Here is a 24,876-nt window from a genome sequence, read left to right as displayed (position 1 = left end):
CAGTGTTCCAAACCACTGAGCCTCCTCCAGCCCCAGTTCTGTTTGAGTGCATAGTTAATGAACACACTGATCAGGTAGGTGCCAGGAAATAGCTCCATGAAGAGACAGTCTCATCCTTTGGAAAACCACTGAGGAGTAACACCAGGAGACCACCTATCACAATCAGGAAACTTTTCTACTAGTGCCTTAAATGTTCTATAAAACTCTTTGCTAATTTCAAATATCTATTTTACCTGATTAGACATTCCCTTCCTTAGAGTAATTCAATATGTGTTTAGTCAGAACTGAGAGTCATTTGGAAGTGAGGCATAAATATAACACGTGTTTTTTTTATTAATTAGTTTTTCAATATTTCAGAATAATTTTCTGTAACGTCATACAATGTACCATTTAATAAATTGGAAACACATTAAGGTCTTAAGAAATATTTCCCACAATATGTCATTTGAACTTATTTCTTCATGAGAAAGAGTCATTTAAAGAGAGAGGGACATTTATTTTTAAGTTGACATCTTACACAAATAAAATACATCCTTTAATTAAAACTTAAACTCTTAAGATATTCCTTATTTTTTCCAGTAAGCCAAGTACTTCTTTTTTAAGCATTACATGGTTATAGGTCATTTCAATAATAAAAAAACATTCCATATTAATAATAGATGTGAACTTAAGATCACGATTTAAGTGTTCATATAAAACAATGTGTACTGCTAGAGAGGTCAAGGTCAAAAGGTAGAACACTGATTCCTCTCAAGTATCTTTTCATGTTAGCAGGAAATCACTTAGGAGAGGGATAACTGGATCCCACTTTAATAAGTTAAATTATTTTCTGCATATCTCCAAATAAGTGTCCAAGATAATCTTTAGTTCATTACTCAGAGAAGAATTCATGACCTGGCTCATAAACCTGCTTGAGCTAAATCAAGCAAATCAAATAAGAACATAGAACTATCTGTTCTGTAGAAACAAGAATGTTTTGCTGAAGGCATTACATACAGGAAGCCTTCAAAAGACCTTGTTTAATTATGTTCCAATAAAATCTGTGGCAATACTGAGGCCCCGTTTTGGCAACTTTCTGGGGTTGGAAGTCAGATGTGAGTGATGTGCAAACTTGTGTCTATTAACGTATGAGTCCTTTTCTCATGGCTCCCTCAGTCACAGTGTCTCTTCTGGAAGCTCTGCTGCTGCATCATTCCCAGTTCAGAGATGACATTGGAAAGACCACAGCCACAGATCTGGGAGAGACACGAACAAGCCCAGATTCTTCTTATGGAAATTAAAATATAACTAAAGCTGAATTCATTTTAACGAAGCTACTGCTAAATTGCTTCCATTTGTGGTGCATACACATTTTCCTTCCCAACAACAGTTTGAGACTAACACTATTTTATATGATTTTTTTTAATGAGGAGTTAAGTAATGGAACCAGCTGACGATCTTATATCTAGATTTTTGTTGGAGTTCACATTAAAACACTGGTATATTGGCTTGAAAGTACATGTTTGGAACTACGTCACATGCACTAATAACACTAAATTACACGACCTGAAATCATAGCCAATTGATGTTGGATTATGTTTTCAGCTGATTTTTCTGGCTGCAAACTTTAATTCTCGTTTTTGGGGACTGTGCTCGCTCAAACAATTATATAACATAGCAGTGGGAATTGTAGAATGAGGTCACAAAATTGCCTAAGGAACTAGAACTGGAAAATATGAAATAAAAATCCAATTATAAGCAGCAGAAATGAACAGCTATGTGCTGCCTGTAATCTGAGCAGAAAGTAAGTTTGCTAAAGGGAATAGATATTTAATTTTGACTGATGGCGTTCTATACAAAATAAAAATGAATATGAATAAAAATAAAAATGAATCATTTGTCATAAAGGAAAATCCTCAAGATGATATATATATACATATATATAGACCACACTATGTACCATATACCATATGATCATTGAATAGATACTTTCATTATGTGGTTATATCATTGATCAAAGTGTGAGTTATATCAATTAAATAAAGTATCTCAAGTTTTAAAATGAATGCATGAACCACCTGCCCTGACTGTTAAAATTTATTGATAAAATTTTTAGCACTTTAAAAAAAATCTTGTCAGTTTGACCTGGCTATTCATACATCACTGAGAGAAACAATTTCTTCAGGAGATTCTAAATCTTCTTTGATATAGCTTTTGAGTACCACAAGTCAACCTAACAGTTATGACCACAAACTGATTGCCAAAAAGTGAATGATCCTTACACATTTAAAACTGGTCAAGCAAATAGAAATATCAAAGAAATATCGAACAAGAATGTTGTAAATTGTCCAAACTATTTTTATGAGATATGTTGATAATTTTAACAATAGACACAATGAGTTATAATTAGTTATAGGAACATAAACATTATCTTGTTCTGGACTTTATTTCTTTTATTGGTTCATTGATATAAAATATTTATAGTCTAAATCATTTTATTTTTAACCGATACTTATGTGATAAGAACACAAAAATGAGTGACAGGCATGCATGAATATCTATTTTGTGTTAGTGAATTCCTATGTAAGTAGGAACACTTATTGGCTTCCAATAGCTATTATTTAAGAAAATGGATAGCTAGGAGTTTAATGTAGTTTAGGCTGGCCCTCTGTATCAGGATTTCACACAAGAGTGCAATCAAAAAACAAGATGGGGTAGATGTCATCTTAGTCTTCAGAAGTTTTGAGGCTACAAAGAGGATGCTGTGTTTAATTAGCTTGACTGTGGTGTGTTTTGGTTTAGGGCTGTTCATTGATGTGAGACATTAGTTTCTGGCCTCAAGGAATCATGAAAGAAGGGGAGACAGGAGAGATGAGAGGGAGAAAGGTTTTTGGATCTACCTCAGAAAAGCAATCAATCCTATGACTTTTGACAAATTTGTCTGAGTTTCAATCAAGGAAAGGAGATTAAACAAGAGCATAAATACCCAAAGGGAACCATTTGAATTTTTAAAAAATATTCCTTTCACAGTTTCCAAACAAAAAATTACTTTTTTGAAATTGTTCTACAAGAGTTCTTTATCATTACCACCACTTTATCACTTCCCCCAAGCTCCTCCTTTGTTCCCCAACTCATTCACAAAATCATGACATATCTTCAGTTATTATTGTTTTACACACACACTCAGAAATGCATGCACGCAGGCATACAAGTACCTGCCTGCTGAGTACAGTTGGTGTTCTCTCTCTCTCTCTCTCTCTCTCTCTCTCTCTCTCTCTCTGTGTGTGTGTGTGTGTGTGTGTGTGTGTGTGTGTGTGTGTGTGTGTGTTTAGGGATCACTCCTTGGAATTTGATAACCTACCAGGGTATTGTCCCTGGAAAAGTCTGTATTCTGGATTTCAGCAGCCATTAATGGCCTGTAGCTTTTCATCTAGGGGTAAGGGATAGGGTCTTGTGAGAGTCTCCAAATCCATACTAGCGTGCCAACTGGTGGTGCCATCGTGCAGGTCTTGTTTAGCTAGCCTATTTTGGACAGTTTCCCTGTCTTAAATTGAATACACCATCTCTTAGCAGACATTCTCTGCTGTTACTGTAATCTTTCATTCTTCTGTTCTTTCTCCCATGGTGCTCCTTGAACCTTAGGTATAGTGTTGTGTTGTAGATATATCAGCTGATGTTGGGAACCTCATGATAAGTTTTTCTCTGTGTTTGACCAGATGCGTATTTCTGTAATGGATTCTAGAGGAGAACCTTCTGTAGAAACCTTCATAAACCATTGTATTTCCTAATTGCATTCCTAAGACTTACCCTTATTACCCCCAAAAGTGCAACTTTTATCTTTCATCAAAGAAGCTTCATATGGGGCTGGAGAGATGGCTCAGTGGTTAAGAGCATTGCCTGCTCTTCCAAAGGTCCTGAGTTCAATTCCCAGCAACCACATGGTGGCTCACAACCATCTGTAATGAGGTCTGGTGCCCTCTTCTGGCCTGCAGACATACACACAGACAGAATATTGTATACATAATAAATAAATAAATATTTTTTTAAAAAAAGAAGCTTCATATGCCAGGAGAGAGAGTCAATTAAATGTTCCCAGCTTCCTCCTTACCTCCCTCCTTCTTTCTCTTCTTTTTCTTATGGAATTTTTCCTAAATTCTGTCATGCTGTGATTAAACTTTGTTTTTAGCTTTCATCCAGCAATGTATTATTATCAATATACTCACTTTTAATTATGTACAAAGGCCCTGTCAGTGTAGTCTGAATAATAAAGCAAAGTTATCTACATCCTTCTAATGAGTTCAGAGTGGAGGTGTTCAACTTTGGGGAGAATCTGTTGGTATGATTCATTTAAGGCTGCTGACTAATTCAAATGAAATCATGCAATTGTTGCTAAGGGTTCACAGCCCTTAGAACACAAAAGATGATGTATCAGGAGAGAATTATTCCTGCCCCCAAACACAGTTTCACAGAGTTCTCTAGAAAAGCCCACACTTGTGGCTAGAGCGATAGCTCAGAAGTTGAGAACATTAGGGCTCTTACAGAGCACATGGGTTCAGTTTCCATAACCCACATAAGGACATTCAAACCCACCAATAACATCAGGTCCAGGTGATCTAATGATCTTCTGTCTCCTTCATGAACACCTACACTCTTATATATATACATATATATATATATATATATACTTTTCCCATACACACATGTGAAGAATTTAAAATAAATCCTTTTCAAAGGGAAATCTTGATATGCCAAGACTGCCTATTCAAAGCAGAACATTTCATTCATCCCCAGCCAAGAAATTTTTTTTAATTTGTAAGCAAAAGATATTTATTAAGAACCTGTAACATTCAAAGAATTCTGGAAAACTATCTTTTGCAGGAGTAGGAATATGCATGAAAGGGAACACATATGCTGATGCTGATATAAGGTAATACAAACATGGAAATTCACTAGAAAAGGTGATCTTTCCTGCCAGGTGGTTTTAGGAAGTGTCACTTTATTTGGAATCTGAGAAATTCTTTTTTTTAATTTTTCAAGTTTTTATTCATCTTACATACCAACCACAGCTCCCCCTCCCACCCCCACCTCTCCCTACCCCCACCAACATCTCAGAAAGGGCACAGCCTCCCATGGATGTGACCCTTGTGCACAAGCTGTTCTTTTGGAGCCCATTCCTTATGGTGGGCTGCCTTGCTCAGCCTTGGTGCAGAGGGGAGGGGCTTGGTCCTGCCTCAAATTCATGTGCCAAGAATCTGAGATATTCTTTCAAACGTCTTGAGTTCAGGACAAGGAAATTGTGCCTTAAATTTTAGTTCCCTTTATTTCTATATCATATTTCACAAGTCTGCTCACCATCTACCTTTCATAGTAAAAGGGACCTAATAGGCGAAATTAAGAACTTTGATCTGTAGAGATAACTCACTCATTATTGCTTGGGTGAGTCCATTGTTATTATAGGGTTCTTAAAAGAAGAAAGCCAAAAAAGTTAGAGTTAGAAATAGGGTACCTTTTCAATATTGAAGATGGAGAGATAAGTCAAGGAGAGATGCTGGTGATTTCCAGGAGTAGGGAATGATAAGGAAATTATTCTGGTCTGAATTCTTAAAAAGGAAAAAAAAACCCTAAATTTTCAGTCTTCTACCATCCAAAACTATAAACCATATCTTCACTCTCCATGGAAATTTTTATCTAAGTGACATGTAAAATGAAGACACCTTGCCCATTCTCTAGTTTCTGCTAATGTTGTATTTACAAGTGAGAACCATCTGTTTTTCTGTCTGGCTTATTTGAAGCAATGGGATTCCAACTTCCTTGCCATAGCACTATCCCAAGCAGTAAGCCTGCAGTTAGGAAGTCGTATTGCGTGTGTGGTTCCATTAAACATTGTCAATTACACTTTGAAAGACGCTATACCAACTCTTTCTTATAAACTACTGATGATACTAATGATTACATTTGAGAAATAGATAATTAAAAATATGTTTGAAAAATATTAATGATAGAGGTGATCTAGAATAGAAAATGTTTAAAATTATTCTCCACAAGCTACAGAATAGCTGGACTTTAAGGATTAATTTCTTATTTATTTGGATGAATAGAAGTAAACAAGACTTCTGTAGAACATACCATTACTTCAGAACACTGTCATTGATGCTAAATCTCCATATTATTCGGCATGCTAAGGTCCTTGCACTATGCTACTGCCCCAGTTAACTTAATAGTGTAGAATAGAAACTCTCATTTATTTTATAGCTTTTAAAATTGTGTTATTGATATTGCAGTCATTAATAGCATAACTTATAACAGCTCTCCCCAAAAGAAGTAGAGATACCAAATACCCTGCTGTTACTTATTGCAATCACTGCTAAATCTGAAATAAGAAATAGGAATATAAATTCACATCTCGTGACTTGGACTTTGATTAGTTTTTCATAAGAAAATAGCAATAGAATTAAGCTTTTTATCCCCACGTACCTTAGATTCAAATTCAACTTCTTCAAAAAAATTGGCATATACTTTAGGATATTGCCCCAACTACTTCTGTCTCACCATTTAGCTCTACACAACTCTCCTGTGATTATAATTTCCAAAATCAACCTGAGTATATCTTAATATTTCACTAAAACACATCTCTTTACTAACTTCTCTAGAAGTGTGAATTTCATATGTTAGAAAATAAAATAAGTGTTTTATTTTCTAACTCTTGCCATGTTCTCATGATAAAAACTGTTGTTCTTAGTTGGATTGATATATAAATGCAGGAGAAAAGAGTTATAGCCTTATTAAGTATTAAAATGATTATAATTAGGAGCATATTTTATTTGTAGTAAATATGTACATATAGATTTCCCATATCATTTGCCTTGTTTTGTTGGAAGCTCATAAGAAAGTCTGCTCTTTAGTCACATATGAATTAAGATTATAATTTATTTACATACCACCCAGGAAAAAAAGTCATTTGCAGCTAGAAATGATGGAAATATATTATTCCCATCTGTGTTGAAAAGCTAAGAGAGACTGATGAATCTGGCCATGCCAACACTCAGCTTGCTTTTCCACTCTTGTATCATCCAGAATCCCAGCCTAGGAAGTGGTGCCACCCACAGTCTGCTTACTCTTCCCACAGCAATTTAGTTAATTAACACGATTCTCCACAGGCTCATCTGATCTAGACCATCCCTCATTGAGACTCTTCCATGTATCGGCGTAAATAAATGTAATGCAGATACTAAACAATATTCACATTTTAATGATAAACTTACAGAACCGAAGTTCCCGCGTGGCACAGGAGGTAGAAAGGAAAAAGGGCCGAGCCGCCTCTACACTTGCCCATTTATTGGCAGGCATTCGCCCGAGGCAAACCCTGCCCCCTAAAGGGGCTGTCTCAACCCTATATATCCCCCTTTTGTCTAACTAAGACAGAACTAAACCAAATATAACTATAAACAATAATAACAAATGATAAATATAACAAACAATATTGAGAACAAAAGTTTTGTTAGAGAGTAACTACAATTAAATAATCTTCAACTCCATCAAAGATCTGAGAAGGGAGTAAATATTACTTAACAAATGAGAGATATCCAAAATGTGCAACAAATGACAGAGACAACTGACTACCTGGGCAATCACCCAAAATCTCATTTGCAATGTTGAGTCAACCAACTTTGGCTAAGGCCTAACATAACTGACATACCATTATCAAATGTAAGGAACTTTCTTAGAATTATCCTACCCTGTCTTGGCAAGATAAGATAATCCTGTTTCATATCTTAGTCAGTAGTTGAGGTATGGGTTTTTCTTAACCCAAAGGCCAATTTTGCCAAGAAGACAAGTTCCCAGTGGAGTGTCTTTGGTGCTCAACGTTCTTTTGGGAGTAGAATGGTGTTGCCAGGAGTAATTGTGTCTCGATGGCATAGAATTCTAGGTTAGATTAAAGGCCATTTTCTACAGCTCTTCAAAGAGGCTGAAGATTATACTATCTATACTAAAAATAATCTCTATGTATCTAAAAGACCTGATTAACCTAAAAATAATATGACAAACATATAATTCTCAATACCTATCTAATTTGAAAACTAAGAGAATAAACAACTGTGCAATATATGAAGACAATGATCTTCACCTGTAAACAATGTCATTACATATCAAAATGTAAACAATGTTATTACATAAATAGTACTAGAGGTAGAAATGTACATTGTGATATGATAGATGTATCCATACAATATAAGCATACTCTTATACAAAAATAGAGGTAGGAACACTCACATTCAATATTCAATATATCAATATACAAGAAACAGTACCAACATAATTTTCTAAAAACAGTAAGTCACAAATACCAATCATCCCATCAAACCAGTTAATTCCCCTCTTTTTTTTTGAATATACCCCTAATTCCATACAATATCTCCCCATCCCTTCAACCCTAAACCAACCATTAAAAGATGTTCCTAACCCTGTGGGCAAACTCTGTTGGGAGAGGGGACGTTGTCCTCTTAGATTGCTTCTAGCTGACATGGGGGCGACGTTCTTCTTAGGGGCCCCTGTGAAAGCAAATGATGGTAAAATTCCCAAATTAGCCTTTGAGTTAAGAAAATTATAACTAGTCTCTGAGTGTTTTGAGAAGGTCAAAAATGTACATCATTCAAAATTGTCTCTTGCAGTTGGTACCAAAAAACAGGTCTAATATTAGCGCTTAAAAAAAAAGAAAAATTCATGACATCATAAAAGCCAGATTGAGTTGATGTTGTGGGGCCCCATCTTCATCCTGGAAATTTCAAAGATTACTATAGGAAAATATGTTGCTTGTTATGGGAAATTTAAACATTAACAACAAGGACATATACTGACATATAAAGAAAGACACAGATATGAGGAAAGGCAAAGAAAGTTTATCAAATATAAAATTATTCTTATTCTGTCCCATTTCATGGCTCCTGACCTGAGACAGACTCTGAAATATCTCTTATCAACAGGCTTGGAATTGAAGAGGGACTGAGCCATAGTCCAACTCCAAAACCAGCTCTACACATTTATAAAGTAGTGTTCAATAAAACATACAAATATATATAAAAAATCAATACTTACAATATGTATAGAATTTTATTGTTGATGTTTAGTGGGTCGTAACTATTTTCCATCCATCAGTAATTAAATATTTAGGGTCCCTTAAATTCTTTGGAGATGAATATTTTCCTGTGGAGATAAGAAAAGAACCCTGCCCCCATCCTATCTGTAATCCTTGCCATCTGAATGCCGGTCATCCTTGTGTATTTAGCAGTTTTGATTTTTTTAGTTAATGTTTTAGTTCCTACAGAAAGGGACTGCTGGAACTTACGATCTAATTTAGCTGTTCCTTCTACTATAGTAATGAATTTCTCCTTAACATCAGCTTGTACCTTTTCTAGATTTTGGTTAGTTAACCGAGTCATGTTAAACAAAGATCCGTTTTCTTCCTGGAGAACTTCAAACCGATTTTTGAGAAGATTGTTATCATTCTCAATAGTTTTTAAACGTTCAACTTCTGCCTTAAGAGATTTGATCATTTTCCTATTATCAAACCAAATAGTGCTAAGGAAAATTAAGAATCCCAGAAATATCCATAGATGTGGGGGTGATAGACACCTCTTGTAAGATCTCCCAAATGGTGCATTCAAAAAAGCTGTTCCCTGTCTCGAAAAACCAAAAAAAAAAAAAAAAAAAAAAAAAGCTGTTGAAATCTGAAATTGTCACATTCTCAGACATTATTTATAAAAGAAAAAGAAAAATTCTTTTACCTGTAATGACTGGTTCCTGCCAGTGGTGGCGAAAGAGTCCAGTTGAGTCCACGTGGCCTAAATCTGAAATGAATGACTCAGAAACAAAATTGAAACAGACACCAGACTGATAAATAGCAATTGGGCCAGAAAGGGAATAAAGAAAAGCCAGCAAAGTAAACAAATCAAAGGGATGCCGGCGTTTTTGTGCGCAGGGCCGCTGTCATGTGACCCAAGCATCGGTGGAGGTGGGAGGGGAACAGAGAGTGATCACGCTGTTACAGAGGTGCTGTAGATTTCAAACCCGGGGAGTGCTAGCTCTCCCGCCCCACTTGATTCTCTAGCAAGCAGCAGGGAAAATCGAGTTGCTCAGAATCTCAGCTGCTTCCGCGTGCACCCAGAGAGTCTGCTGCAGTGGCCCGGGGTGCAAGAGACTCCGATTTGGGCCGGTTCTCGGCAAAGCCCCACGTTGGACGCCAAATGTATCGGCGTAAATAAATGTAATGCAGATACTAAACAATATTTACCTTTTAATGATAAACTTACAGAACCGAAGTTCCCACATGGCACAGGAGGTAGGAAGGAAAAAGGACCGAGCTGCCTCTCCGCGCGCCCATTTATTGGCAGGCATTCGCCCGAGGCAAACCCCGTCCCCTAAAAGGGCTGTCTTAACCCTACATTTCCATGAGATTTTAGGTTGTATCTAATTGTCAAGTGAAACCAATCACCCCAGGTACTGTTTTCCAAATATTTTACATCTCTTTTTTTGTATATATTGCACATTTTAACACACTTCTGCCTGCACTGGCATCTAAACATATGGTAGCAGATTGTTGCTGAAAAAATAGAAACAAAAGTATGTCTACTTTCATGAATGCAATAACCATTAGATAAATCACTACTTTATTGAAAGATCATTGCTATTCTTTACCCGGAAGAATATGCACTATATATTCAAAAGCAAAATGGATCAAGAATTTATAGACAATGACAAGAATTACTAGGAGAAATAAAACAATTTACGAATTTTTGTCCTTTCAGAAAAGTCAGATTTCAGAAATCTTAGAAAAATTTGAGTCCAAAGTGATACTATGTCTGGATTTTATCTGTGTACATTATACTGCTTGTTTACTTCAATGTATTACAGTTTATGTAATCTATGTACAGAGCCCATTGTGGCTTTCCACTCATGCAATCTATCTTGTCCCTAATTTTACTAATATTAGGACTTACTGTTATTTGATAATTTTCAACAAATTATCAATGGGTTATCGATAAACTGTTATATGGATATTAAGCATTATTAATTACTACAATAAGCTCGGAACTTTCCAAGATAAATATGTGGGTAGAAGTTATTTAATTTTTGATTAATAAAATAATTTTAATTGTATTGATTATTAGAATCAATAACTAAAAACTTCCTAAGTTAGGAACTAGGACAGAATTTACTCTATATAAGAACTATTGTTCCATGTATCCATGGTGATAAACTTCAGAAGTAATGAAACTAAGTACTAAACCTGTTCTTTAGTCATCGAATTTTCTGTTCTCACACATGCAGAATCTGCAGTTGATATAGAATTGAAGACTCTTTGCCATTTTCCCTTTTGATATATATCTGTTGTGTTACCCAAAATACCTTGCTGTCAGGTATTTCCTTAAACGTTCAGTTTCTTTGATAAATTCAAAGATAATGATACTCTTCATGGATTATCTGTAGAAACTATACACAACCAAAGTAAAAACCCACCGATATGGGGAGCATGCATATTTTGAATTGTTTCCAAGTACTAGTATCAGCCAAGCAGCTCTTCCCATAACTGTAGAACTTCATGAAAAGTCACATTGAAAATTAAGTTATCAATATTAGCATGTATTTGCTTTGCTGTATGATAAAAGTGCTGAAGATACAAATATAAGAATGAAGGACACTCATATTATTTAGTCTTCACACGAATGGCAAAGACAAATGAATAAAATGATAATTATAAATGATACAGTAAAAAGTGGGCTCTGGGGAAGCCACAACCCAACCATTCTCAAGGCAGGGGGATTCAGGCGACACTCCTGAGAGAAAATGATGCCCAATTGAGTCTTCATAAGAGATATAGTTACCCAAGAAGCAGGAGTGGGTTTTTTTTGATGTTTTGTTTTTTGTTTTATTTATTTAATTATTTTTGAGAGAGAGATTCTGTGGTACAGAAACTCAGAAGCAAAGAAAGCATTTATCTTGATGATGCAATACAAAGTCCACTGTGATAGAATGAACAATATTTCAGAAAGAGTAGTCAATGTAAATTGAGAACAGAATCTCGCAAAGCCTATGGACAAAGAAGGTACTGACCTTGGGCCTCCTTGACCAGTAGGTCATAGGGTGGTATCATATACCTTGTACTGTAATTTTCATTTAATAACTCATGTCTTCTTGGAGTCACAATGGCCACCCGGAAACGGAGGGAGAGGGAGAGAGAGAGAGAGTCAACATATTTGGCATACAGTATCACTTCCGGATGACATGGTTACTAAATGAAAAATCATAGTACAAGGCATAGACTTCTCTCTTTCAGGTCTGCATAACAGAGGGCCCAAAGGTCTGCAAAACAGCACAAGATGTCATCATTTTCCTCGGTTGCCTATCATAACTACAAAACATGAACCCATTGCTGAAGACATCACACTCTTTGATACAGTGCTGAAGACATCACACTCTTTGATACAGTACATAGAGAATTCAATCTGAAGGCAAAGGGGAATTTCCTCCCCACTGACTGGCTTCTATGTTTTGGGAAGGTTCTCTGCAGGCTTTTGGGAATCAAAGACAGGATGTTCTTATCCAGTGCTGGAACCTATGTACTGCAATTCTGCCCTAACCTAATCTAACCCTAATAACTGGCAAGTCATTTAACTACTGTTTTCTAATTGAATTTGAAGTCTTCTCTACTGAAAGTAATGTCATGTCTTGTAATATAATTCTGTTAAAAAAAATCATGGCTATGGAGGTCATAAGTCTTAGTATAGGACATATTCTATTTTTTAAAATAGTTATACTGTCAAATTACCCTCTAAAAATGGATGATACAACTGGACTGTTCTCAGTGGTTGGTGAAGCTCCTTTTACCATGGGCAGCAGTTAATGGAGAGATTCACAATTGGTCAAAGTGCTGAGAAAAGAAACTCAGTGCTTACTCATTACTTGGACATCTATACTGACTCATTTACCATTTATGGCCAGAGGGAAGAGGAGACTGAGGGTGCTGTGGCATGCTGTCTGGTGGACACAACATGGCAATCAGAACTACGATCTAATAATGGCAAATGTTACTTGCACAAGACCTATACAAGATCAATATTACAAAAATGCTGGAATAGATGGAGTAGCTTGTTTCTAGTCCCCACTCCTTACTATTGACAGTAGATAGCTGCTGTAGGAGTAATAGTCACTCTATACTGAGGATATGACCACAAGGAAGTTTTCATTAAAGGTATCATTGCCTTTCACATATAACCAGAACTGATCAAACTTTTTGGATTATGAAAAGGATATAAGGACTTTAAGTTTGAAAGAGGGCTTTTATTAGGAGACATATTAGGGGAAGATGAACTGAAGAAATGAAGAATAAAATAATAATATTTTGTATAGATATATTAAATTCATGAAAAGAAAGAAAAAATTAGTAAGAAGTTGGAGGGGGTACTATTTTCCAGAGTGGAGCTATTGCTTGTTGGGAGCACCAAGGTCCTACCATCCACAGAACACTTGGGAAACCTGGAATGTTAAGCAATCTATGTTGACTTTTCAAAGAAAAAGATCTATAATGCAGGCTTCATCCAGAAGCCTGCAAATAGAAGGTGATTAACAGCCCAGTTATCTGCATTATATGAAGGGGACGGCTTTATCAAGCAGGGCCAGAAGTGTCTAATATTCTATGAGACATTTGCATTATCTGTATGTCCAGGAACTCCCCTAAGCTGCCACGGCCAGGATGAGAAATATTTAAAAGTGTAGATGTCCCTTGTATTGTCTGTTTAATCAGGTGTTTCCACAAGCTCCATGGCCACAATTAGAGGTAGTTAAAAACCAAATGCTTCTATGCTATTTTGTTGTTGTTGTTGTTGTTGTTTTTGAGACGGGGTTTCTCTGTGGTTTTGGAGCCTGTCCTGGAACTAGCTCTTGTAGACCAGGCTGGTCTCGAACTCACAGAGATCCACCTGCCTCTGCCTCCCAAGTGCTGGAATTAAAGGCATGTGCCACCACCGCCCGGCCCTTCTATGCTATTTTTATGGCTAAAACCATGCCAGGTTCTTCCCTCTGTCCTTAAGATAACACAGATGGCCTAAGTCTAGAACTCATCTTCTTGGAAGAAGTGGCTTGTACTTTGAGTGGAGTTTTGATGCAATTATGCCTTCTTGTGCAGGGGGGATTTTTTATTACACCAGGAAACTTTTATTCCAGATTGTACTGTGCTTAAATATGCTTACACTGAACTGCTGGGGGTCGGACTCTGAAAAGTTGAACCAGCCTGCCTAAGTTTTGCTGAGTGGGGTTTCCTTCTTGCCTCTTGTGGTTTGTTTCTATGCCTGCAGTAGAGCTAGCATGGACTTCCATACTTACAAGAGTTTTCTTTTGGACATGACACCATGAGTTCAGAATAGCAGTGGCCACCTGTAAATTATCTATACAATTGATGGCCCATCGGCATTTTATCATGTAATGAGGGGGGCTTATGAGGCTTCATTGCTCTCTGAGGAACTTAGGCAATTAATTGTTTCTGAAAAGGGCAGCAGTCATATTCTAAAGTATCGTGACCACTGCTGAGTTGCCCTATTTGAAGTAAGTACATACTCCTGCATTCAGGCTTATACAAACAAAGTGGCCTGTCAGTAAACAAAAAGGACAAATGTAGAAGGTGACAAAGGAGGCATTTGGAAGAAGGGGTTTAGTGGATAAGAGCATAGGAGAAGAGGGTAATCGTGAGTAAAATAACATATATTTCTAGATGTGTAATACAATGCGTAGTAAAAGAAAAACTTAAAATGTTCATTTGTGCACACACAAAGAGAAGAGGGGCAGGTAGGAACGTTCAATGTTCAGAACTGAAGTAACCTGTTGGAGGAGGGGCTGCTTGTTCTTCCCTGCTGTCTGGCCAGCTTAGAGCCAAAATAATTACACAGAAACTGTATTAATTAAATCACTGCTTGTCCCATTAGCTCTAGCTTCTTATTGGCTCTTACATATTAATTTAACCAACTTCTAATAATCTGTGTATCACCATGAGGTCATGGCCTACCAGCATGTCTATCTCTAGTGGTGGCTCCATAGCGTCTTTCTGACTCTGCCTTCTTCCTCCTCTGGTATAGGCCAAGCCAGTTCTTTATTCTTTAACCAATAAAAGCAGGACATAGACAGAAGGACCTCCCACACCAGTAACTTATACATATTTGCCCTGAGATCCATTCCTCTGGCATGGCAGTTCTCAAGTTTTTGCCTGAATCAAACTCATCATAGAGCTTGCCAGTCAGCACACCTGGGGAAGAAGCCAAGAGAGCACACACGAATAAGCTTCTGAGTAATACAGGTGCTTTCTTCAGACTTGGAGATGAGATCATACAAGATCAAGAATGGAAAAGAAAGCTCAAGGAACACAAGTTTTTGAGAAAGTTGGGTAAGAGGAAATGAATCAAAGCTGTGAACTAAAGTAGTAAATACAGGTTAGGAAAAAAACATAGGAAATGAAGTAACTGGATGGATTAAATATTGAGAAGGAACACTGGACTAGTTTTGAGAGAATACAATTGATTGTCAGAAGCCCAGATTGAAAGATTGCTTATTAGAAATATCAACAGAATGATAAACTAGATGGTAGTAAATTTGTGGCAGAAATGGCCAAGGAAGTGAAGAAAGCTATCTTAAGTTGGGTATATTTTGTCTGTGGCTGCCAGGAGGTGCATCCACCTGCAAATGTTGAAAAAGAGATGAGACAGAGCCAGTCATTTGTTAAAGATGTTTTTTAGCAGGCTAGATATACAATGGAAGAGATGAAAAGTTGTGAGATTTTATATATATATGTATATATATATATATATATATGCTAAATTTAATGTTAAATACACCTATTTGTAAAGACTCTTCTTTCTCCCCGCTGAGACCTTCATTGCCTCAAATCTTCTTCACCCAGTTTCAGTTCTTCAGATGCTTAGCACATATTAGCATTGTTTCCCAAGTCACTATGCAGCATTCCAACAAGCCCTTCTAATTCTTTACTCACACACCCTTGAGCTGATGCAAGAGCCCATAGCCATTGACATGCACTGTCTCTGGATTCAGCATTTAAATCTGTTCACTTATTAGTTAGCTACATGATCCTTCTTGAGTCATTCAACACTAAAAGTCCCAGACTGACCATCTTGGAAAGTGAACTGAGACCAGGCTTACCTGGTTGCTGTTTAATGAAACAGTGGACAGTGCCAGGAGGAGTCTGAGCATAGTAAGTGCCCCATCAATGCTAATTACTGCTGCCCAATAGTTTCTGTGGGAACCTTATATGCATTCCAAGACAAAATACAACTCTGAATTACTGTCACCCTATACAATTTACTACTACTACTGCTGTGTTTTAACTTTTCACTTCTCAGAATTCCTTCATCTGTTGCTCTGTTCATAGGCTCTACCTTAGATTTAAAAAACAAAACTTTAAGTCAGAAGTATATCACAGACTGAATTTCATACTTCAGGTGTGGTTGTGGTGTGGTTCGTTATGCTGGTTAAGTAAAGTATGTTTGGTGACTGACTTTTCTTTGATATTGTGAGCTCCCACAACACTCTGAATGCTATAAAAGCTTTGACTTACTTTATTTACCGTTATCTTTCTCCTATGAACAGCATACCACCTCAACCACATTTTATACTCAGTAATTCCTTATGGAAGGAGTTAACTATAGAACTGGAATAAAATGCAGATTTGAGATGAACCATGATCGAAGTAAGAGAAAAAAATTCTTATTTTTTTAGAACTTTGGGCAACATTATTTTGCCTCCCCAGGTGATATTTATAAAATTGGTTTGTGCGTTTTCCATTTCTCTGCCCTCTACCTCAGAAAATTTACCCTGTAATTTTGCCAAAAAAAAAAAACACTAACAGCTTAAGCCTCATTAAGAAATTCAACTTTATTAATTGGATGTTTGCCTTAAAGGAGCCTATACATTTCTTTTTAGTGAAAGATTGTTTCCATTAAACATGTGAAAACTGAAGAATTCCCTAAAAGAAAAAAAAATTGTCCTCTCTTACCCATTCCTTCTACTGTGAACTTACAAAAAATATTACAGAAAAGTAAACATTATTGATGTTTAACAACTCTGAAGTATTTCCTTATGCTAGGCACCTTTACTAATGCCCCAAACATTGATTCATTCATTGTAAAATGTTATAGGTATCATGTCCATAGCCAATGTTTTCATCTGGAGAAAATGTATTGCATGTGTGTTATCTAGGTTTTTGTTTTGTTTTCATTTCATCCCTTCATATGAGCTAAAAACCTTAGTATGTATAGAAATATAATGCCTCAATATGACATCCCACAGCTGAGGGCTAATCCCTTAAGTGGGTGTCTCATTAGTGATATATGATAGAATCCAAAGGCAACTAAGCTTGAGGTTATAACACTGCTTTCAACAGCTTTTTCCTACATTCGCCAGCTGTGGGATCTTGGGTACGTAATTCATTATTTTGTTCATTTCTGAATTTTATGAAGACACATTGGGCAAACACTATTGCCCCGTGCTATGATTTCCAAGTAATGCATTTTTATAAAAATAAGAAATGTTTTACCACACATACGGCAAGCTTCAGAGATTTTATCAGAATGATATCACAGGCTTTATTCATTTGCTCAGTCGTTCTGCATTCACTAAATGCTTACTGAGCTCTACTGTGTGGTAATCTCGCTGGAGGCTTCAGGGTGGCATTCATCGTTTGCTGGACATTGACAAACAGCACTATTCTTGTATTTTATTCTTTTATATTGAAGCGTTACATAACTTTCTGCTACTCTCAGTCCCAGTTATTTCCCTTTCTCCTGGATCTGCCAAATTATTCAGGCCTCTATTAATTGCCCCTTCATTATACACGTTTCTGTAACTTCTTTGAGTTTCATGTTTCTTACCCTAAGTGAAACCTTGGCTGATTTAAACAAATTCATTTTGGTAGTTTGGTAGTTAATCTTGTTACTTTGGTTAAATAAAGTGAGTCATTTAATGAACTAAAAAGATGCTTGAGGATTGTGCACTTTGAACAGAATAAGAAATATATGCAAAGGTTCTGGTTTAGAAGTAATGTTTGTATTGGTTATTTATTAGTACACTAGTGAAAACTAACATGATTTGAATAGCACAAGAGGCAGGGAGCATCACAAAAGATGATACTAGAGAAAGTGTCTGAATTGAAACTACGTAGAGAAAGGCAGAGCATACTAAAAAAGCTGAGTTTTATTCTAAGATTTTTGAAAAACCTTATGTTGGTTTGGGGTAAAAATTTAGTTAATCAAATTTGAACTCAAAATAGAGAATGTAAGATGAAATGGAAGATAAGAACAGATTTGTAAGTAACAATTGAATTGGTGCTTACTTAGATACTGTTTGTTCAATTATCCCAAGAGATTAGGATACTAGGGGTAGTGAGAGGTAGCTAAGTTAAACTTCTTCTGTTAAGACGTTTGTGGTAGGATTGGATGATAGATTTGAACCTAAGCAGCTAGTGGTGTCTCTAGTCATTGAATCAGGTACACCAGTTTGGAGAAGTGGGGGTGAAAACTTGATTGGATGTTTCATCAACTTAATAGAGCTTGAATATCTAACCACAGAGATATTCAAATATAAATTGATCAGATTGTATGAACATCAGAGGATAAGCAGAGAGTGAAAGTAGAATTCGGAATGTCTTGGGACTGGAGAGATGACTCAGGAATTAAGAGTGATTGTTGCTCTTAAAGGAGGGACAGAGTTCAGTTCCCAGCACCTGCTCATGTTGAAAGGCTCACGATCATCTCTAACACCAGGTCCAAGAGAGTTGAAGTGCTCTTTTGGCATCAGTGGTCATCTGCATATATGCAAACACACAGAGAGACCCACACATACACACAGTAATAATAAAATAAATACGATAATAAACTTTAAAAAGTATCTCATTAGCATGAGTAACATTTAGAATCATACTACTAAATAAAATTATATAAAGAATTAAAGACAATGAAATTCAACAGGGAAAATATAAGAATTTCAAGGATGGAGCATTTAATCATGCCAATATAACTTAATGATCAAGAAGATGGTTGAAAGAATGTTGACCATTTAATTTAAAAAATAATATGTCATTGGGAACTTTGATGGAAGGTGTCGAATAATGTACTGCAAATGCTGTCAACAGGAAATGGGACAGAGGTGAAATTTGAAAGAATTCTTTAAAAAACAAGAAATATTCAATTGTGATATTGCCTTAAGTATTATTATGAAGTAATATTCAAGAGTAAGTATGTGATAAGACACAGTTATTACTACTTAGGTAAACTCCACTGCTGTCAATAGGTTTTAGAAGGGATGCTTAAAGCTCTCTAATATACTCCATATTAAAATATGATGCCATTTCCCAAAGAATCCCTGCTATGTAGTATAATATGCTATAAAACTATATATGGTATGCTATGGTACCAAATTATAAATATGCCTACATTAGTTTACTATTTTCCACAACAATATACAACATCTTGCATAACATGGCTCAAACAGAATACTTTTTCAGACAGTGTTGGGAGCTAGATCTCTGACATCAGTGTGATACCAGCGTAGGTTTCCTCTGCGGCCTCACCCCTTAGCTTTCAAGTAGACACTGTTCGGTGCCTTTCTGTAGACCACTTCCAGTATGCCTCTATCCTCATCTCTTTCTCGTTTATGAGGATATCAGATTATTCTCTTGAATCACTATATGAAAAATTTATGTGCAATTATTTTTAGATATTTAGGCAGTAGGGATTGGTGATTTCAGCATATAATTTTAGGATTAAAAATTTGTTGACTTCTCATGGGAAGTCTTTCCCTCTCTGAAGATTGGGTTGTGGGTGGGGTGGGAGGAAAGTAGAAGGAATGGGAGGAGAGGGGAGAGTAGGAACTGAGATTGGTATGTAAAATGAGAAAAGATTGTTTTTAAATAAAATAAATAGTTATAAAATATTATCTTATCACACCCCTAAATCTGATTATTTACACTGTTTATTAATGGAAATATTTATTACCATGCTTTAAGTATTTTTATGTTATATGACGTGACTTCTGAGAAAGTAACATTTTATGTTCAATTAAAAACTGCTACCATTTATGAAGGTAATCTGGGTTATGTGATTTGGGTGAAAATAAATTCGATAGGTTATTTGTGCTGGATAGTTTTGTGTGAACTTGACGTCAGCTAAATTCACCTAAGAGGAGGGAATTACAGGTAATAAATTGCCTCCAAAATGCTGGGTTTTAGGCAATTGCTTAATTAGTGATTGATAGAGGAGAGCCCGACCCATTGTGGGTGTTGCCATCCCTGGGCTGGTTTCCTTGGTTTCCTTAATAAAGCAGGCTCAGCAAACCATGGGCGAGGCAAGCCAGTAAGCAACACCTCTCTATGGTCTCTTGTATCAGTGCCTGCCTGCAGGTTTCTCCTGTTTGAATTCCTATCTTGATTTCCTTCAATGATTAACAGTAATACCAGATTTAAGCCAAATAAACCCTTTCCTCCCTAAGTTACTTTGGTCATGGCATTTAATCATAACATTAACAGACCTAATTAAGACATTATTCATAATTTTAATTTCTTCCTTTGAATTGCCTTTAGTATGAGATTATTTTTAATTATGTATCTCTTTCCTATGATTGAATATTTCCAGATATATTTTCTTTTTATTTATTTTTATTTTTTTAAACAACATTTTCTCATTTTTCGTATCAATCCCAGTTCCTACTCCCTCTCTTTCTCTGGCTTCCCCCACCATTCCCCCACTCTACCTCCCCATCTACTGCTTGAGACATTAAGGCTTCTCATGGGGAGTCAACAAAGTCTAGTAGGACTTTGATCACTTTGAGGCTGGACTAATCCCCAAATTCTGTGTTGCCTGGGTTATATGTTGCAATGTGGAAACAATTCCATGGAGTTTTTAACATAACAGAAAAAATAAAGTCATAAATCAAGACATTTGTAAAACATTGTAAAGACAATGTGTAAAACATTGGCGGAAACATCAGATAATCAGGTTACAGCAAGATCGGGGACAGGGTCTGCCTTTGATGTTATATGACAGTAACTCAAACCTAAGGTCCAATTAAGTCAATATATTTCAAAGATTTCATCTGTTTGTTAGGGTGCCGGTGTCAAGTATGGCTAGTAGCAGGATACCTTTGAGCAGACGTGTGTGTGTGTGTGTGTGTGTGTGTGTGTGTGTGTGTGTGTAAGAGAAAGAGAGAGAGAGAGAAAGAGAGAGAAAGAAAGATTACAATCATGCGAGATTTTATTTTAAAATCTGCCACTCCAGTTTATTCTGAAAAGTTATGAGATTGGTATCAATTACATCAAGCCTTAGAACTCATTTCTATAAATCGCTGCCTCTGAAATTCATGATAGCATCTTTCATTTCTGCACTCATAATAACTCTGACAAGTAGAATCATTTCCGATGCGTTATCTTCTGTTAATGTTAATTCAACATTAAGAATTAATCTTCTTGCAAGAACACCAAAGCTACCCACATCGCCTAGCATTTTATGCATGCATTACAGAGTGAACCATAGACAATTTAAAAGTTTTGTGGATACAGTACCATGGCGAAGTAATGTTCTGAAGAATAATACATTGATTGAGGTTATTTCCTTCTCTGCGTTGGATACCCTTTTGCTCTTTAAGATAAAGCATCTGTCTTCCTGTCTACAGCCATTTTCTTTTCCTATTCCTACAGCATTCACCCGCTTACCTTTATTTTTCCTTTTACACATTATGAAAAGTTAGAGAAAATAATTAACTATTTATATGTAGTCTATTTAATAATTTTGTGTAATCCACTATCATCAGGAAAAAAAAATAACTGTAGCATCCAAGATTTTCTGCCAATGACAATACACTGTGAGCCTGGATATTGCTATTTTGAGTATTTAAAATAATCCCTTTTCTCTTTTTCAGGACATCGAATCACTAACAGGAGGGCTGGCTGGTTCTAAAGGGGCGGATCCACCGGTAAGTTAGACCATCATTAGATGTAAGAATTTCATTTCATAAAGAGTTACTGTTTGCTACATGTCATATATTGAGGCTTGTTGAAACAGTGTAACGTTGATATTCGGAATGATCAGGTGGCTTGAAATGGTAATTTCTCAAATAATTAATCTATGTTCAAACTGGTGACACAGAAATAAAGAATTAGGGTGTGGCTTACTGGTTAACACCTGCCTAGCATACACGGTACCCTAGGTTCAATTCACTTTGCAAAAGATGAAAAACAGTAATTTTTTGAAATCATGAATAATTTCTATTCTAATAATAGTCTGCGACTGAGAATTAATAATTCTAAAGCTGAGTATTGGATTTGAGTTTTATAGTATTTGATTTTTACACAGGAAAACTACAGCATGCTATGTTTTGTACTTATTCTCTATAACGTTTCTTTCCTACTCAACTCGAAAGTGTTTTGGACTGCTAAGGAACAAGTTCTCAAGTCATTAGAGCTATAATTTTTATTTTTCCATTTTAGTGGTGTGTAGCATGTATGTGTCTGTAGAGGCCCACAATGAATTTTAGGAGCAACCCTCAACTGCTCTTTGACCTTTTCCATGAGGTAGGGTCTGGTCTCTTATGAAAAGCCAAAAATCATTTCTCTAACCATTCTTATTAGCTAGCTTGCTCTGGTCCCTGTGTCCTTCTTTTAAATATAGAATTACAGGCGAGCACAGTGTCTGACAGATATTTTTGTAGGTTCTAGGGACCTAAACTGTGTTCTGAATGTTTGAGGGGCAAGTGCTTAACCACTGAACAATTTCCTAAGATTGAAAGGATAAAGTTTAAGTGATAAGAGGGGCTTGATGTATTGGAACATCAAAGTTTTTATGGAGCAACTGACTCCAGATGGTTTCCTTGTCACTTCAGGATTGAGAAACAAAATTCAAAGTATATAAATTAAATAATAAGTAATATTCAATTTATGTTAGCAAATGGTCCGTTGGTGGATTTTTGTCACTCTTTGATTTATCTAAATGTGGTGAGATTTTATGAGAAGCATGCATGTGCTGGCTAATTTGAGGTCAACATCATACAAGCTAGAGTCATTTGAAAGAAGGGAAAATAAATTGAGAAAGTGTCTCTATAAGGTTGGGCTCTAGGGTATATTTTTATTTAGTGACTGATGAGAAAGGCCCAGCTCATTGTGGCTGGTGCTGTCCCTGGGCTGGTAGTTTTGGATTTAATAAAAAAAGCAGACTGAGAAAGTCATGAGTAACAACAGTCCCCTACAGCCTCTGCCTTCGCCCCTGAATTTAGACTCCAACACTTGCATTTCTGTCCTTACTTCCTTCATTGATGGACTATAGTGTGGAAGTGTAAGCCAAATAAATCCCTCCCCTCCCCAACTTGCTTTTGGACATGATGTTTCATCATAGAAATACCATAACACGAACAACACAGGGCCTAAGTTTATCAGATTTAGCTCCCTTAAAGTCTCAGTGAATGCTAAAATGATAACGTTCATTGCAGCTGCTTCCTGTCTAACACTGATGTGCTGTGTGATACACTATCATCCTGACTAACTGACATCTAGGAAGAGCTCACCAGCATTTCCCATTTCCTTTCTGTAATCATCTTTTACATTCTTACAGGAAACATGTTTGGATTCACATAGGTACTTATGCTATCCACAGAACTTCCAGCATTGTAATGGATGGACATATGAACTATAAGTGAACTTAAAAGTCCAGTGACATGATTGACAGAAGGTGTTATACTTAAATGTTACAGGTGACTGCTCGGGTGACATATGCCACCTTCTGCTTTCTACACTGCATGTACATAGTAACACACAAATCAGAAATGAATGACTTCTTTGTATCATTTAAGAAAACTAGCTTCCCAGTATAAAATTTTGAGTGACTAGCTATTAAAAGAAAAATGTAGCGCTCAATAAAAATCAATAAAATAAAAAAAGAAACCACTCTTAGTGGGAAAGGGTCATGGGAGAAGATGTGTTCTAAAGGCAACTTTTATATATTACTTTAAAGCAAAAAGGAAGAAGTGTTGAATATGAAACTTTGGATAATGGGTAGAAAAATACACATATATAATACATATGCACACACAGACACACATAGAAAAACACACGTACCTGGCTTCTGTTTGCAACTTTTTAAATTGGTTTTCCTTTAAGTGTATTCTTTAAAGACACAGGTTGTTTATGCTATTTATTTTACTGGGATAACAAGTATTTTGTGGTTATGCTTATCTATTTTGAACTTATTTGAATGTATTTGTCTTGTAACTTTGGCAAATTTGAAACAATTGAGCTGTAAGGGTTTGTAAATGTACAGGTGATCTAGGCATTCATTAACAGGCAATAGTCTACTGTCTCACATGATTGAAGAGTTCGCAGAAGCATAATGTCATAAACTTTATAATGGGGAATTTCATTTAGCACTTTCTAAATTATATATAAAGAGATCTTGGTATGGAGATGAATTGGTAATGGTAGCTAGGGTTTCTTCTTCATTTAAAAGTCGCCTTTTAGTCTAGTTGTAGAGTTCGTGCTTGAGTCTCAAAGTTTGATCCCCAGAACTGTAAAATTACAATTAAAAGGAAAAAAAGTTACAAAATCAGAATTTGGATTTAATTACACATATTTAAAATTTTGTTGAAGTTTATTTTTTAATTTAAAATATGTCATAATAGATAATCAAATACTCATTTTCATTTCATACATTGTCTTTGGTACATGTATTTCCAATATATTTATAAAACCATTCTACCAATTTTGCTCATGAAATTTTCATTGGTACGAATTTCAGTCTCTTAAAAAGTAAAATGCAGTGAGCGGAAGCTGTGAATTACTGAATGGTTTCATATGAGCGAGTGATT

General features: G+C 36.0%; 1 protein-coding gene across 16 annotated transcripts in view; it reads left to right on the top strand.

Moving 5' to 3' along the window:
• Ppfia2 (PTPRF interacting protein alpha 2) overlaps nucleotides 1-24,876 on the top strand; it is a 346,500-nt gene that overhangs the window by 41,287 nt on the left and 280,337 nt on the right. For all 16 annotated transcript variants that reach the window (XM_041668226.1, XM_041668294.1, XM_041668357.1 and 13 more), the window contains one exon: nucleotides 21,943-21,996. In XM_041668226.1, coding sequence (XP_041524160.1) covers nucleotides 21,943-21,996 — 54 coding nt within the window. The remainder of the gene's footprint in view (nucleotides 1-21,942; nucleotides 21,997-24,876) is intronic.

This window comes from Microtus oregoni, unplaced genomic scaffold, assembly GCF_018167655.1.
Source record: "Microtus oregoni isolate MIOR12 unplaced genomic scaffold, Mior012 000001F_ref0000356, whole genome shotgun sequence".
NCBI classification, from domain to species: domain Eukaryota; kingdom Metazoa; phylum Chordata; class Mammalia; order Rodentia; family Cricetidae; genus Microtus; species Microtus oregoni.
Note: the sequence above shows the minus strand (reverse complement) of the source record. Positions and strands in the feature narration are given on the sequence as shown.